This window comes from Ammospiza caudacuta, chromosome 1 (genome assembly GCF_027887145.1).
Source record: "Ammospiza caudacuta isolate bAmmCau1 chromosome 1, bAmmCau1.pri, whole genome shotgun sequence".
In the NCBI taxonomy this organism is placed as follows: Eukaryota; Metazoa; Chordata; class Aves; order Passeriformes; family Passerellidae; genus Ammospiza; species Ammospiza caudacuta.
Window position 1 is genome coordinate 88,946,606 of NC_080593.1, and position 17,129 is coordinate 88,963,734.

The 17,129-nt window shown below is 39.6% G+C and overlaps 1 protein-coding gene across 1 annotated transcript; it reads right to left on the reverse strand.

The window, feature by feature from the left end:
* Positions 1–816: 816 nt before the first annotated feature.
* FRRS1L (ferric chelate reductase 1 like) lies at positions 817–16,298 on the reverse strand. The gene is made up of 5 exons (XM_058819553.1): positions 16,088–16,298; positions 14,278–14,362; positions 13,678–13,816; positions 10,095–10,341; positions 817–9,683 (listed from the first exon to the last, which is right to left on the reverse strand). Exons 1-5 carry the CDS (start codon positions 16,296–16,298, stop codon positions 9,511–9,513), a joined length of 855 nt encoding a protein of 284 aa, XP_058675536.1. The 3' UTR covers positions 817–9,510.
* Between the last annotated feature and the right edge of the window lie 831 nt (positions 16,299–17,129).

Below are 17,129 nucleotides of genomic sequence, written 5' to 3' on the forward strand. Positions count from 1 at the left end.
AACTTGTAACTTCTGTCTGCTTCCATACTAGCACCCACGATTTTGTGCTCTGAACTGACACCTTTTGAGTCCTGTTCAAGAGGTCAGAGACATCCCTAGCTCTTTATTCACTCGATGTGCAGGCAACACAGACCAAAGTTCCAAGCTGTTTTACACATGATACCAAAATACTGGGTGCTGAGGCGGCCACAAAGCAGAGGAGATAGACAATGCCAGCAGCTGCAAGTTAATCATTATTTACAACCAAAATAACCACACGGAGCTATGAAATAAGTCAGGAACAAAGCCACAAGGTGTCAGCACTGGCCTGTGTATTTAGAAAATAACTATCCCTGCATGAGACACTATTTATTTTAACCTGTGTTTCTGAGCATTTGCAAACATTCAGTTGAGGCTAATCTCACTTCATAAATTCTCCTCAATTTAATGATAAAGTAATACCATCTTCAGATCAAGGAAAAACACTTAATGTAAACTATTATAGTTTTACTAGTACCAGAAGCAAAGAAAAAAAAGAAAGTTAAAGTCAATGATTTAAGATACAACATTTGCATCTTCAGGTCATCTGCATATATCTTTGCATTTTGGGCTAATGAAAAAATTATTATTTTATGCAGTTCAACTGCTAAGATGAGAAGGCTCCAAATTAAATGTCATTTACAAAATATTGGTGAAAATGAAAACAAATCCTTGGGAACACCATGTCTGATTGCACCCAGTGATTATAGCCTGACTTTATTGCAGAAACAACTTTGTTCAAACTTTGTTCAACATCTCAGTTAAAGTGTACAAAATTATCAGCAGAGCAACTCTTGAATGATTCACACAGAAGACTGAATCTTGTTCGGTTAACAAGGGGAATGAAATGCGTGGTTGTAAGGCAGAGTGGTCAATAGCACCGACACAAAAGTGTTCAATCACTGGAAAAAGCATGCAAAACAGCAGCAGTAGGACTGTGGATGGACAAAATCCAGAGCACTATCTTTCATGGTTATCCCACATGATAACTGTGTGCACAGAACATGAGCTGGATATACAGAGATTTGAGTAACAGAGGAATGTTTGGGATCCATCAGGTTTTGTGACAAATTCCTCACCAGTCCATCAGCTGTCACATAATGCAAGACAAACAGAATATAATTTAAATAGATTTAGTACGTGTAATGCCTCTACTGATCATGATGCCTTGGACAGTGCACAAGTAGCTGACACACACAAGATCCATCCTTTCTTGCAGCCTGCAGCTACAGGCTTGCAATACTACTACAAACACATCAAACAGACCACACAGTGTAAAAGCAATACATTTCTTGTTGCTCTGAAGCCAACTTTTCTTCCCAGTCCAACAGTAAGGAGGAGTAAGGAGCTGAAATACCTGCTGAAACCTTAACGATCTCAGAAATTGAAGCATCCCTGTTTGAGAGACTAATATAGCTACTTTCGCTGGCTAAGTATCATGGCACTTCCTCCTCTCTGTTATCAGTTCCTAATATACTTTCATTTACTTCTTTTCTGCAAAAGCCTGTTCTGGCTGCTTCAGAAGCCATTCTGGCCGAGGAACAGGGCAGTGATGACAGTAGATAAAGAATATCCAATTTGTAATATTGCAACTTGATCATATTTGTATCAAATAGTTACAAAAACACAGCACAGAGGTCAGCACAGGAACCTCTAAATTCTACATACTTATAGCAATTGACAATGTGGTTAATACTTTGTTGAAATAGAAATGATCACATTCATTTACAGTTTCATTGTGATTCACATAGTGGAAAAAAAAAGGCAGTCTTCTCACATCTGTTAATTTGCTAATGACCAGTCTCACTGACTTAAATGGAATTAGGCTAACAAATTCAAGATCATGGCATGGGAAGGAATTATTAACATAGGCAGCGCAGAGGGTTCTTTAACCTCATGGAGACTTTTTTCCCCTTTATAAATGCCATACACACATTTTCTTAGACTAAAAAGGCATTTATTGCAACAGTTTTATAAATATCATTGTCTGTCACTGTCAAATAGCTAACAAGGCTCACTTGAACACCAACATTTAGTATAAAACAGATGTTACAAAGCAATACTTTAGGGCATGCACGGATTGTAAAGTAGTCCCATAGGTCACTGTAATTTCATAATCTATTCACTCAGTGTTATTTTTGCTGAAAAAACTAGAGCACAAAGAAGTTTGGCAAATTCTTCTGGATGTCAAAACCTCCATTCTGCACTCCTATCCAACCAAATGCTCATTTACTTCACATGGCTGCTGGGTGTTGGCATAGAGAATGAAGCCTGGCATACAGAATGCAGAACACCACTTAACACTATAGTTACAAGTTTCTTATTTGTATGTTTTATCTGTATATTAGTCTTGACAAAGAACTGAATAAATTCAAAATGTAGAGATGGCATTTCAGGTTCAACCATTACACTTCATGTAATAAGAAACAAGTGGCAAGAGTTAACACAGTTATGACAGCCAGCTTATTTGCAAAGAGGTTAAAGCAAACCAGACTTCAGGATGTATAAGTCAGAAATACCAAGATATATCAGGCATCAGTTATAACCTAAACAAAACTCAACATGCTAATAAAATATATCTGCATAAATAAAGGCTGGGAACATCACACACGAAAGTCAGGGTCCCACTATTTCATTTTTCTAATGAGTTAGTAGGTCTGAAATTTAATCTTTGAATCTCTTCGTCAAGACTTGGATGATAATTCTAGCTTTAAAAGTTCTATTGTGGTAGTTTTTTATATTTCAATATTTATCATTTGTTTCATATCACCAAAGGTAAAAAACTGAAAAAGAACCCATTGCTTTCTATGTGAGAAGTCAAGTATTTCAGAAGCAGACACCATATTCTGGAGTTAAATACCAAGATTTTTTTTCCTCCTAGGTTTAACTGTGGCATCTGTGCTTCCTTTCTTATTACCCTAATACTCTATATGACAACATTCTTTTGACTTATTGAACTTATTCTTGTTTCAGGTTGTATGCAAAAAAAGTGAAAATAACACTGTAATACGTCTGAGGCTAATTTTTGTATTGAAGAAAGGTGTGTGTATAAGAACTGCAAACAAACACCACACACATAATATCTCAGGTTATATATTTTCTTCCTCTATCATTCTGTCTCCCCAAAATCACCTAGGAGTCAGGGAACACGTAAGGTTCTGTGTTTTCTCTCGTCTCCTGAGGAAAATTTAGCCTCTTTTTTTAGCTTATCTTGTATAATGTTGTATAATTCTCAGACTTTACATGCACACACAAATACCTTCAGCTAAATCACACTGCCTAAATATTAATTACGCAAACAATATTTTCCATTATCTAAATCTTACAGATCACTGTTGTGAAAAATCAGCAGGAATATTTTTATTCCTTGGCACAAAGTCTAATGATTTTTTCATTTATTTAGTCTTCTACCAATACCACCATAGGAAATTAAACTGAATGACGTCAAAACTAGGAGAGAGATATGAAGCTAAATCACGAGTTACCATAAAATGTTCACTTCCCTGAGTAAGCATTGGAGCCATAACAGATTTGCAGCTGCTCAGCACTTCTGAAAAATCCAATTACTTCTTCAAAAATGCAAATATGAATTTAAGAATCATTTAGAAACAGCTAAGAAAAGTACTGGTAATTTTGTAATGCTCTAAAGAGTAAGACACCTTTACAGAAAATGTCTTAAGAATGCCACATGAAAGTTCATCTTGTAAGGACATTCCTAATTAGCCTTTAATTGCAGATCAGATCGAGCCTATGTGGAGCAGCAGCTGTTCTAAGATAGAGGATGTGAAGTCCTGCACTTATTCCAACCCCACACTGGTTTGGAAGAACATTCCTACTTAGCTAAGAAACACAGAAAGAGGGCAAAAGCAACAGTTGTGAACGGCTATGGAACCTTGTCAGGGGGAAGTTCAGATGGGACCTTAGGAAAAGATTCTTGTCTAAGAGGGTGCCCAGTCACTGCAACAGGCTCTACAGGGAAGTTCAGGGAGCATCTGGATGATGCTCTGAGTCATATGGGTTAGTTTTAGGCAGTCCTGTGAGGAGTACAGTGTTTGTTGGGCTCTAAGATCCATATGGATTCCTGCCAACCTGAGATAGTCTATGAGTTCTAATCAAAATATTCAGTAATCCAAGGGAAAAAAATCTGTCCCCTTCTTTACAGCAGATACATTGCTATTGCCAAGTTGTAACACAGATTTTCAAAGCAAGTAATTTCTTTTAAGCCTGCATTTTCACACCTATCAACTCCATAAGCTGCACACATCCTCTCTGACATTTCAAAATTGCACTGCTTGTGCCTCACTATCTAAGCCCAAATTAGGTAAGTTAAGTAACCATGCTGAAGCATATATAACTCTATCAAGCCTACTGTGAAAGTAGAAAAAAAAGTTACTAAAGGGATTACTTCATATTTATAAAAAATGTTTAGAAAAGGAAAAATGTTTACCTAGGTCTTACTATGTATTTGCAGAAATCAGATACCTGGACATACAAACTGCGTATAAATAACTAGATAAGAAAAAAAAAGTAAAAAGTTGGAATATGCTTTAAAAATTATTTTCTGTTTTTTATTAATTTTTGTACACAAGGACTTGACATTTTCTTTAAAATCTTCCTGTTAGATCCATCTCTATCCTGGGCAGGTTGAGGGAGAGCTGCCCAAAGAGACTGCTACAGAAATACTAATAATAAAATTTTAATTAGAGGAGCTAATGTACAAAGCTGTTAAGATTTAGAGCCCACATCTTTTGATACTCCGACTGCAGCCATCAGGGAGTACCTGCTCACTGGCCATTCTACAAACTGAGCAGGTACTCACTCCCTGCTGCTGCTGCCTCTGGGGTCTTGTTGGGTTTTTGTACCCCTGAAGGCCAGATCAAGCCTCCAGCTCTTAACTTGGAGCTTGACAGCAGAGGACATCTTATGGCATGGTCTTACCTGATCAGCCCTTAAACAGCTGGGACCTGTCTGACAGCCAAAATCTCTTTCAAGTCAGTCTCTACTCTTTCCTAACCCTACATCAAATAATTCTTGGATAAAGACTGCCAGACAGGCACTGCCACACGTAAATTTATACAAAAGCAGAAAGTATGGCAAAACCATTCAATTCCCTTCCTTGTTATTTGTCCTTACTACCAGTCTCTCCATTGTTCTGTTCCAAACTGTCTGGAGTCACCAATGCCTCAGTGTGCAGCATGCAAGCAAACTGCTTTACCAGTTTCATTACATGGGGTTGAAAAGGATCATATCAATTCTTGTAAGCCACGCACATCCACAGCTCCATGAAGCACTGAAACACTGTAATATTTAAAAGTATTTCTGATTCTGTTATAAATCTAAGGCTCTATGCAAAGTCATCTTTTGTATAAAACACTAACATAATAGCTACTTCTGAAAATAACTGGTATTACACGTTTTGTAATCCTCTGAAATACATATTTTGTTCTTGCTATGCCTATTACCAAATACTTTACTTTGGGGAAATTATTTGGAGATGTTAAAACAAGAAGAGGGTGGGGGAAGTACACCTGCTACACAACAGTGTGCCGAACTAATGAAACCATGGAGTAACAAAATGCCATTTAAATGCTATTAAAGTTACATAATTTGCTTATAAACTTTAATTCTGCCTCTGGAGTACTGGAGGGTGCAAACTTCCAACATACCAAGAAAAGACTTGAAAGGCCAGACAGAAGGTCTACCCTCTAAAACAGGAAAAATTTTCTTTTTTGTAAATCTCTCATGCATTGGAGGGATGAGAAAGTAAGAAGAAAAAAAAAAAAAAGAAAAGAACACATCTGTCTTCCCTTGAACTTATACCAGTTACTAAGAAATAACTTCTTAGCTATTTACATAGAGGCAGCTGCAGGGCTCTTTTTTCAAGTGAGCTTCAAGACCACTGCCTGGGTGCCATGCTGCCGCACACCACACTCCAGTCATTCTCTAATGCCTGCGCTAAAGATTGGGAAAGTCAGTACCAAACACAGCTTTAACATCATTTAACCCAAACTGGGCGTTTCTTCAGATTAGGGAGGCCACAAGTGTTTATTTTCTTACTATCCAAGTAGTGCAAAACCCACCAAGACAAGGCCACAGAGGGAGTTCAAACTTTTCTCATCAATATGTTCTCTTTCAAAAACAGAATACTTCCCTTGCAATAACAGAAGACACCATCATCCATTATCCTATTACATTACCAAATCAGTTAGGTGCCTTTTTTTTTTTTTGAGGAGGAAATCAATTAGCATTTCACCTATACCTAAAAAAAACCCCCAGTTATTTGATACCAGCAATGAAAAAAAGATTATGCAAAAAAAAAATCTTTCTAATTAGTAGCAACAATTGAATTTCCAAACAACACCATAGTCTAAATATGCCCTCTCTAAACTCAATGCTTCTGTATGAAGTCACTCTGCAGCAAGAAATTCTTAAAATTAAAGCACTTAGGAAATGTGTTCTTTAATAGTTGTTTGGCAGTAATCACACTAAAGAAACAAAAAATTATTTTGAGTGGGAAATATCTGCCTCCTTTTCCAAAGCACACCTTTGCTTCTAGTTTGTGTTAGTACCAGTCAATCAGACAAAATAATAAAACAAAACGTTTTTAAATACCATAATCAATTAAAAATTACTTTGAAGTCTGTTACTTTATAGTAACTTTGCATAACAGGGATAAATCCTGCTTTTCAATATTAAAAATAAAAACAAGAAGACAACATGTGAAAACCAAAATAGTCTCCATGACAAGTTACTATGCCCACTCAAATGTTAAGACTTACCAAATATCATACAAGCTTACATACCACATTTCCCTTATAACCTTCCTCTCCTCAGATGTTTATCCCAACTACCAACTTCTAGATACTCATACTTCCATTGTTTGGCAACTTGAATTCCACAGTCCTGATTTTCCCACTGTGAGGAGGAACTCTTAGATAAACTCAGTGCTAAACTCAACCATCCATTTAAATGCCAGATAATAAATTGTTTTGCTGCTTCCCATGGCCTTTTATTTCCTCCCTTTTGATTAGAAACACTTTATTAGGCTAATTAAGTACTGTGAAGCTTAGATGAAAGATGTTTTAGAAGTGCACATTTCTGCTAGTACTTCAACAAGAGAAAAGTATAATTACAAAAACACAGCACACTGACAAGTAATTTGAAAAAGGAATTAAAAATAATGTAAAATACTTTGCTCTTGCTTCAAATCCTGAACTTTAACCACATCTGGCTCCATATGTGTAGAAAACATTGACAGCTGTCACACAATTTTACCTTGCTATTATTATTGTCATCTATAACATACCTGTGTGCTCAGGTCCAACCAGGATATCCTAAATCCAGAGCTCTATTAAAGAAGAAAAGAGAAGCCAAACTGGGTTTCTATCCAAGTTCAGTACCTTTAAATCATTAAATTAGCCCTTTAGTGGGTAATCAAGTAAACAGCTGAAACAGTAAAAACCAAGCCATAAACTAAAGCAACCCTCAGGCTCTGAGAAAGAGCTGCAATATCTCAGCTGCCTGAGAGAAAGAATTTACCCTAATGATTTCTTCACTTCACCTGTTTGCTGAATGTAAAGCTCATTATCCAGGCTTTTGCTTATCTGCTCCAGCCAATCTTAAGGCTAAATTACACAGCTGTTGTGGGTCAAAGCAGACCTTATTAGGTGGTCTCTACTTGATCAGATGATGAGTAAGTTAACCAACCTGAGAGAAGTAATTTATACTAAATAAAGCTACTGTATGCACTTTAGAAGTTCACTTCTGAATTTCTCTTCCCTTTTCTGAATTCTAGTGCAGTAATTTTAAGTGAACAAATCCTTAAAGACACCAATGAAAATATAAAATATTAATCAATCTTTTAAAATAGGGATAAAGTGTTTGTTATGAAGATAAGTTCATCTTCAATCTAATTCATACACCTTAAGCCTAAAAAAACTTAGGTCTACAGACATCAATCTGTGAATAATGATGCAAACCCAACCAAGCTAATTAATCATTTTATACTCCATGCAGCAATGAGAATAGAAAAGAGTTGCATTACATATACTTGACCAGATTCTATGTTAGAGAGTCCTCAAGTGTATCGCATTAGATAAAACTTTGGCACTAGTTAGACTTCAATTCTACGTAAGTAGAATTTGAGTGTAAGTTGGAAAGTGAATTAGTAACCTTACCTAAGCACATTTGACTGCTATATGTAAATGTGTCATACACTTTCTATTATGTAAAGAACAGAAATTCTTCACTCCAAGTTTTTATTATAGTCTGTGGCTCATAAATGCATTTTGACACTTTTCATCTCTGTAAATTTTAGCATTCCTCTTGTACTATTTAGTGATGAAAACAGCTAATGTATTTCCGTTTTAGCTCATCTTTTTCCACAATACCTGTATTTTAGCAGTGGTCTGATGAACAAAAGATACTGCTGTTCTTATAAATCCCTGTCTTTTCTTACAAGTAATCTCATTTATATTTCTTTGTAAGATTACACCAGCTGCCCAAAGTCACCCTTAACATGAACAGGATTTAGTGGCATACAACACAGAAAAAGAGATTACTTCATACTACTGCACAATTACTTAAAATATATTTACATGTCAGCAAAATTGCTTTTTTTTTCATAAAAAGAGAAAAAATTATTTAATCTATTAGGACAACATCCTATGGCTTGTTGGGAACTTTTATAGTCTGCATGTTTTACACCTGGTTTTCCAGTATATGGAGAATTTATATTGCTGTATTCTCCTGTCCCCTTGTTTAAATTACTTTATATCTCACTCTTAAAAGAAGTAGACATTTCTTTCAAAAAGGCTATTGAAACACAATAAAGACATTCATCACCTATTTCTGTTGAAAAAAAAAATCATGCTAATGCTTGAATATGCAAGTTTAGTTTTGGAAAGTACTACAGCAAGTACACTTTGATAAATATTAAAAAAAAAAAAAAGGAAAAATAGACTGGGAGAACTATCCACTACTGAAGTGCAGTTTTTATACTGCTGTATTGGTTTCTAGGTCTTAAGATTGGAAACTGCACTTGGAGTTGTGCTCTCTGCTCTACAAGTACCAAACAGCATTGCAGTGTTTTCCCAAATTTGCTTTTTTGTAGCAATTTGGAAGGCAATTTTGTTATTTGATAAGATGTCCATCACTAAATTCACCTGAACACACATACAGGCACCCCTCCCAAACACACAAACACACACATACACACATTGATTTTACAAAAGTCTCATTGTTCTTAAGCAAGTAATCACAACACTGAAAATATTCTCCTATGTGTTCACTGATTTTCTTAAATTATTTGTCACCACTCTGCCACTCAAGGGAGATGGTTATTTCACTCTTCTGAGAAGCTAACTATGTTCAAAAGCAGCTAGATGAGGATGGTGATGTGATATAAATTCCAAAAGAAAAATGCATTGTCCATCCATATAGCCGTCCATCCTGAGAAACTTCCACTGCCAAATTCTTACTATTTGCCATTGGTCATGGGGTTCCCATCAATAAATAGAAGGTCAGTGCAACAATGAGGAGCAAGCAGAATGGAGAGGAGAAGGTCTGATAGGCAGCCGAAGGCATGAAAATATCTTCGTACTTGTAAATGCTGACAACGCGCTCTGACACGGGTGGAGAGTCGATATCATGACGAGTTATAGAACCTTTAGCAGGTAAGGGCAGAAAGAAATAACGTCAGATGCAATTTTTTTCTATAACTCTGCTGAGGAAACAGGCAGGGAGGTAATTTTCAAACCTATGGAAGCATGCAATATTACACTGTCAGGGAGTACAAATGAAATTCAAGTAAACAACAAACATCCTTCAAACAAATTAAGAACTTCTAGTTATGAAGTTCTTCTAAATTCAGCTTTAAGAAGTGGGGATAGTAGATATATATCCAGGAAAACAAGACATGTCCTGTCTTTCTTTTTTAAGCCTCATGCTGCCAGAATTTTAGTTCTTTAAAAATAAAAGGGTGGGGAGAGGGTGTGTCTAGTAAGAATCACGTAATTGAAAGACATTTATCAATTTTGGCACTTCAACTCAACTTCAAGTTGGTGAGATCAACTTACCCTGGATTGCTGGGCCCCAAGCAAACAGGTAATACCAACTCAAGTGCAAATCCACAATGGTTTCTTCTCGGGGAACATAGACAGGACGCTTGAATCGACACGTTACACGGTTGTTTTCAAAAACCCCCTCCTCATCCCTAGCAGGATTTCTCTGGATTTCTTTAGCCCACTGACCAACATTGTAGAAGTGCTGTATTCGGACTCTTCCGTTGTCATCATGAACACAAGCCATGACATCATCTCCTCCCTACAAGGTTAAAAAAAATTCAAAGATGGAAAACAAAAGGGTCATTAAACACTTCCTCATTTATGTATATAATTTTAATTATTCAAAGCTAATCAAGACCTGGGGTGCTCTTTCCTTCTTTCTAAGTTATATATACATAAATACTTGTATCCCTAATCAGGTGTCTTCAGTAAGATTGAAAAGCATATTAAGTGGGTGGCAATAACTACGTACTGTTACTCCCTGTGAATTCTCTTTTGGATCTTTCTAAGAGTTATTTTACTTAACATATATTTGTAGAATATGATATCACTCAGATATTAATTGATCTGTGGAAGGCTGTTTTCTTTTGTTATTTGTGAAGTTCTGGCATATTGCTTCATAAAGTGTTGCAGTCTTGAATCCCTGATGTGTACAAAATCCACTGCCTCAAATCATGGACAGAAAACCAATATATTTTAGTGAGACAAGAAAAAAAACCCTACTTCATATGAGAAAATAATAGCATTGATTACAGTAAGTGTTTTCTTATCTCTTCTCATGTTCACTTAGGGAACATCATTTCTCATAACTCTTATTTCTTATAAGAAATGTTGTAATAACAGAATACAATATACCACAGGATACAACGAAAAAAAGCAATCAATATGTGCTTCTTCACTTAGCATAATCAGCCACCAAAGAACCAAGAGACAGAAGGAAGAAGGAGCCACTTATTTGTAAAGAAAATTCATGGAAATACTAAAGGAGTTGCTGGAGTAGTTACTCAAGGTGGCTGACAGAGTGGTAGAACACAGGGATGAGCAGGAACTTCAGGAGCACTATCTCATAGAAGCCTTAGCATCAAGAGCCATCAGAGCACTATCCAAGCTGGATGAGTGCCACAGCTATCAGTGCTGTATTAAACACAGGCCCTACTCCTCCCATATCCTTATGATACTGTCATACGGATGAAAGACATGATGCTTGCTACTGTGATCATCCCTTAGTTCTTTATTACAGAAAAAAGAGAGGAAAAGTGTATTTCAGCACTATGGTAATATTGAATGGTGCATTTGTAAAAGATGTGCAAGAAGTGGGTGGAAAGAGGGGACAACTAGGTAAAACACATGCTTGAACAGTTTCTGCACCTTGGTGCTGCTGCAGACCTTTCCAGCCTCTGTCTTGAGACCATCACTGCTCTCCATAACTTATTTCCCAAGTTTAACTTTTATACATCTAAGTACAAATCCCTCATTCTTAAGCACAAAGAGGCAAAAATAAAGGTGTTTTTACACTGAAGGAAGAAAACTAAAAAGGAAAGAAAAAGGCATTTTGAATCTCAGTTAACAGAATGACATTTCAAAATCCTGCCGAGACACAAAAGCCTGAAAGTGGAAAAGCATAATGTTACTTGAGACAAAGAAATAGGTCATAGAACTTTAAAAAAATCTATTGAGGACACAAAATAGATTTTTTTTTCCCTTAATTTCTAAAACTATCCAGGCCACACCATTTTGATCAGGGCCTCCAAAGCACAGCCTATTTCTCAGAGCTAAGCTGTTTTGAACAAGAGCCATTTTATCATCAAAGCCTGTGCATCCCAGGATACCAAAACATCCTGGAAGTTATGAAAAATATGAAGTCAGCAGGAGAGCGAGACAGGAAGAGAGAGGCTATCTGGTTAAGCCCAGCTGACTAATGGGCATTATATGATATGTGGAGCAAATTTGGAAGCAAAACCTTTTACTTTACAATTCTTTTATTCTTTTTACCAGAAGTTCAGACTTAACCTGCTGCTTGCTGTGCCTGCTTTCCAAGTGGCTGATGAGAGGAGGGCAGTGGGACCCTGGGGTCCACTGCAGATACCTCAGAGGTACAAACTGGAAACACCAGCTGTGAGTTTGGGGACAGATACTTAGAGGTGCTGAGCTGCTTTGAAAACCCTGTTGAGTACCTGCATTGACAAGCTTCTAAACTCTTCTCAAAATTTGGCTGTAAAGCTGTTCTTTACACCAAAACCACAAACTGTTTCTTGTGACATGAACTGTTCTTTACGACACAAAAACCTTCTATTGTCTTGTGTTTATTTACAGTGTCATATTAAAATATATGTAGTAATGACTGAGAAGCACCTGTCCTCACATTTTCTTTCGATTTCCCATTTTGGGTCAAATGATGCCTTAAGTTTTAGCTTGCATATTTTTCAGATTCTGTACTGTATTAGTATATAACTTTGAACTTCATATAAAGTGTTAGCAAATTCTCTTCACAGCTTAGTTAGACAAAACAATCCTTTTCCAGCCAAGAACATTGTTGCAGCTTCAGGCCCAAAAAGTGTAAACAAGAGTGAATTGAAGAGTGCAATCTGGGAGGATGGGACTTCGTAAAAGTTCTGTTAAGTCAGTGCAAGTCTTCCAATTAATTTTTTGTGGGTCCTATCCCAGGACACCTAGTTCCTGTATTTTTTAAGACTGCTACTTTCAACTCCACAAGAAACAGTCCTTTCTTTGACTTGTGATTTAGGACATAGGTCCAGTATTGTTCTATATACTCAGGAGAGTTTCTGTACATGAACACCGATATTATAAACAGCTTTTTAATCCTAAACATTTTAGTAAGGATCACAGACAAAACATCTTTGCATAAATCATCTATTGCCCACATTTTTTAAAGTCCACACATTACACGCTTCCGTTTTGCTCATTGAAATTCAATGAAAAGTGAAGCTTTTAAATTAAAAAGTAAACACAGGAATAAGCATAAAACAGAACCCAATAACAATCCAGAGGAGAGAGAAGAAATTTTAATAAGACTGCCTTCTTGAGTATAAATGTTTAAATTAGCAGGAGTCATTTTCTCACACATTTATGTCTTCTCCAGAACAACACATAGGTATCAAAAAACCAAAAAATTTCCAAAGTTAAACAAAAGTGAAATAAAAATTTATATTGCTGAAAGTCAGCTGATTTTCTCAAGAATAAAATTATTTGCTGTTCAGTTTATGATGTGTATTTTGCCCAAATTACACTGGCATAAAGTGCAACAGGACATTTCCATGTGAATTGGCTTATCCCTGAGGGCTTTTCTAATGAAAAGGCAAAAAGCTAGTGACATTCAAACATTCAGAGCTGAACTGAAATACTGTTGCCGTTCTCAGAGAAGAAGGGAAAGGAGATGTTAGGAAGGATGAAGCAGGTTTCTGTGAGGCAGTGCTCCCAGGGGGGCTACTGAATGGTGCTTTGTTTTCAGCGAGCCAGTTTTACCTTACGTGCTCTGTTTCTCACCGATCAAATATTAAATGTACATAAACCATTTCTATCCCAGCATATGAAAGTGTGTGTTTATTGCCAACATGAAAAGCTGTACATATCTTACCATTTTCTTGTCTGAGGAAAATCCCACTGCCACCCAGCCATCTGTGTCAGCACTCAACTCAAATTCAACATCAGCTCCAATTCTGCGGTAACTTAGAAAGTAGTCACAAGTCTCTGCATTGCATCCAGGCTTACCATACCTAAATGGAATTGGAAATATACATAACTTTTTCTTGAAATTTCCTGCTATGGAACTTAATTAGGACTTTGCAAAAAAAACTAAAAGAATGTATTTTGGCATAATGGCAGTAAAGCATATATTCTGCTGGACATAAAGTAGCATTAATTTTTTGCAAGTATTACTCTTTTAGTGTATAGTATTCAAACAGTACAGCAAACAATAACACAAAATATTACTGTTGACCTTCTTTGCTCTGTTTTTTGAAGTGCTTCGTGAAAATACAAGAAAGAACTGTAGGTCCATAACTATGACATGTATTCTTAAATAAACTAATGCCCTCAAATAATATATGACCATAGTTTTATGGTCTTAAACAACAAACATTTATTAAAATTACTATGAAACACCAACGAGAGTCTCCAATATCATCAATCAGCATCTGTAAACATAAAGGTATCTAGACTCTTATCTCAGACTGACCTGAAGCATCCCTTGGTTTTTCCACAGTCATCCACTCTGATTTTTGCGAATGGGTCCACAGGAGGAGCAGTAGGGAAAGGGTAACCTGTATAATCAGAATAAACCATTATAAAAATACATAAAATACAAGGGCTAAAAATCAACAATACTAAAGAGCAGGTCTTCCAGTAGCATTTACTTTGCTGATAACTGAACTGTTCAGATGAGTGACTACTTTGTCATGTACAAAACCCACTGCTCAGATGGTCCTGGATCCGAGTAACAAAGTAACATAAATAACTGAAAACAAAACTTTTCTAAGGTTTCCTACATTCATCAAGGAGAGAGAAGAATGCTGGAGAGCAAAACTTAAATATAAGGCAACAGGATCATGGACTACTGCAGTGCACTCTCTCCTTGTGCACTCATAGTTCCCTCATAAAATCCATAAGGGAACTGAAATCCATAACGGAACTTAGCCATAAATTACAGCATTAGGTATAAATGCAGGCAGGGCACCAGATGCAGAGCTGTAGGAATTGATACTGAAAAGACCTTGTAATACATCCTCCTTTATGAAGTAAAATAAAACACACATTGCAGTAAAAGGTAAGAGAGTATCAGGGCAGGAATTGCCTGAAGTTATGGCCTTCAATCGCTTGTGATGGCAGAGCCAGAAGAGCCAGACAGTGAGAGTTATGATTCCAAGTGATGATCCCTTCTGCTGGATTATAGTACCAAAGAAAAAGTGAGAAAGTTTATTAACAGACCTATTCAGCCTTGGCTTGTGGGAGCTGGTGTCTGTTGCATAAGCACAGATATTTTAATAAGATGTTCCTTTACTTATCCATTTAAAAACCAAAGTGCTAGCTGTGGAACTAGAAAGTCCTCTGAAAATGCTTCATTGAGTAGGAAAAGTGCTTCATTGAGTGGGAAATGAACACTGCAGTTAGTTCCAGCACCAGCACACAAATTTTGACCTACACAACTTAGGGCATTCAGGAGCCCTGATTTACTTCCCTAGACTTCTGACAATGGTAATGGAGAAAGTATGCTGTAAACTGCAAATCACAGTTACACTAACTCTATCAAGGGCAGGTATATTACCCTGCATTAATAAGTTTGCAGAATTTCGTAGCAGCGTGTAGCGGTGCATTACTGAAACACGGGTCACAGGACATGCAATTTTCTCACTCCTTACTTATTTTCAAAACCATTGAACAAATGGTTTTCCATGCAGCCTAGCCGCAAAAGCGGTGTTTTAACATTCCACCATTTGTAAATTAAAAAAAAAAAAAAACCCACACCAAAAACGCACGACCACGCTGCTTCTTGACACTTTAGGGCATCGCACGTCCTTTCGAAGCCCTCACACCCCAGGACTCCTTTTTACGCCACCAGCCCGGAAAGCTTTGCAAGAGGGGAAGGCGAGGGGCCGCCGGCTGGCCCCGCTCTGCGGGGAGGCGACGGCCCCCGGCCCAGGCTCCCGCCCGGGGGCACGCCCGAGCCCAGGCATGCCGTGTCGGGGATGCCGTGCCCGGTAATGCCCGCGGAGGGAGGCGGCGGCTCTGCGGAGAGCGGGGCAGGGCAACCGGACCCCCCTGCGGCCCCGGCCCCGAGCGGCAGCGCCGGCTGAGGCGGCCGGGCCGGCGGAAGATGGCGGCGGGCGCTGGCCTTCGTGCTGAACAGCGCTGCCACCGCCTCCCGCCCGCCGCGCCCGCTCCCGCCCGGCCCGGCCCGGCTCGGCTCGGCCCGGCGCTCCCTCCCGGCCCGGGCCCCTCGCCCGCTGCGCCCCGCCCGGCCCCGCCGCCCGGCCCGGCCGCCGCCGCACCCTCCTCGGAGAGGTAGCGCAGGTCGTAGAACTCGCTGGCGAAGGTGCCGTACGAGGAGTCGTGGTGCCGCGCCGCCTCCTCGCCGTGCTCCCCGGCGCCCGCCTCTCGCCGCCCGCCGCCCTCCTCCGCCGGGCTGGCGGCGGAGCCGGCCAGGAGCAGCAGCAGCAGCGGCAGCAGCCGCCGCCGAGCGCCGCGGCTCCGCTCCGCCATGGCGGCGGCGGCGGCGGGGCGGGGAGGCGGCGGCGCCCGAGCGCGGCTCCGCGGGGGAGCGGGGGCGGCGGCCGGGCGGATCCAGCCCCGGCACCGAGGGACCGCGGCGGTGGGCAAAGAGACGGCCCGGGAGGGTGCTGGGGGGAAAAGGTGTCGGGGCGGCGTGTGCCGGGGATGAGCGGGGGAGCGGCGTGCGCGGGAGAGGGATGCACTGAGAGCGGGATACGCCAGGAGAGGGATGCACCGGGAGCGGGATGCACCGGGAGCGGGATGCGCGGGCGGTCACACGCACAGCCCGGGCAGCACGGAGCCCTCCCGCAGAGACCGGCGCTGACAGGTTGCGCGGTTGTGGCCTTCCCTGGATCACTGATTTCCCGCATCCCACGGCGCGCCCCACCCAGCAGAAACCCCGCCGACCGCGGACTCGTCTCGCACAGGCCGGGCACAGCCGTCGAGGGGCAGTACCCAGCCCTCCCTGGCTGCCCCCGTGGCCTCGATTCACTAAAGCCTCTTGGCATGTGCTTCAGGAGGATGTGATACATCCTGCTCAGTAATTGCCGGGCAAACTTAGCTGTTTTCACTTTTTTTTTAAATTTATTTATTTTATTATTATGATTATTATTTCTAATGACTTCTGGGATGGGACTGGAGACACAGCGCGACTTAACATTCTTTTCAGGTAAAACCCCATGGCAGCAAGCGTTCGCTATCTGATTGCATGTTCTTGCTTAGTATTTTATGCAATGTAACTGCAGAAATACCAACATACTCCAAACCCTCCAAACCTGGCAGGACTGAAGGAATTCCCAGGTTGCCCCAAAATTGTCTTGG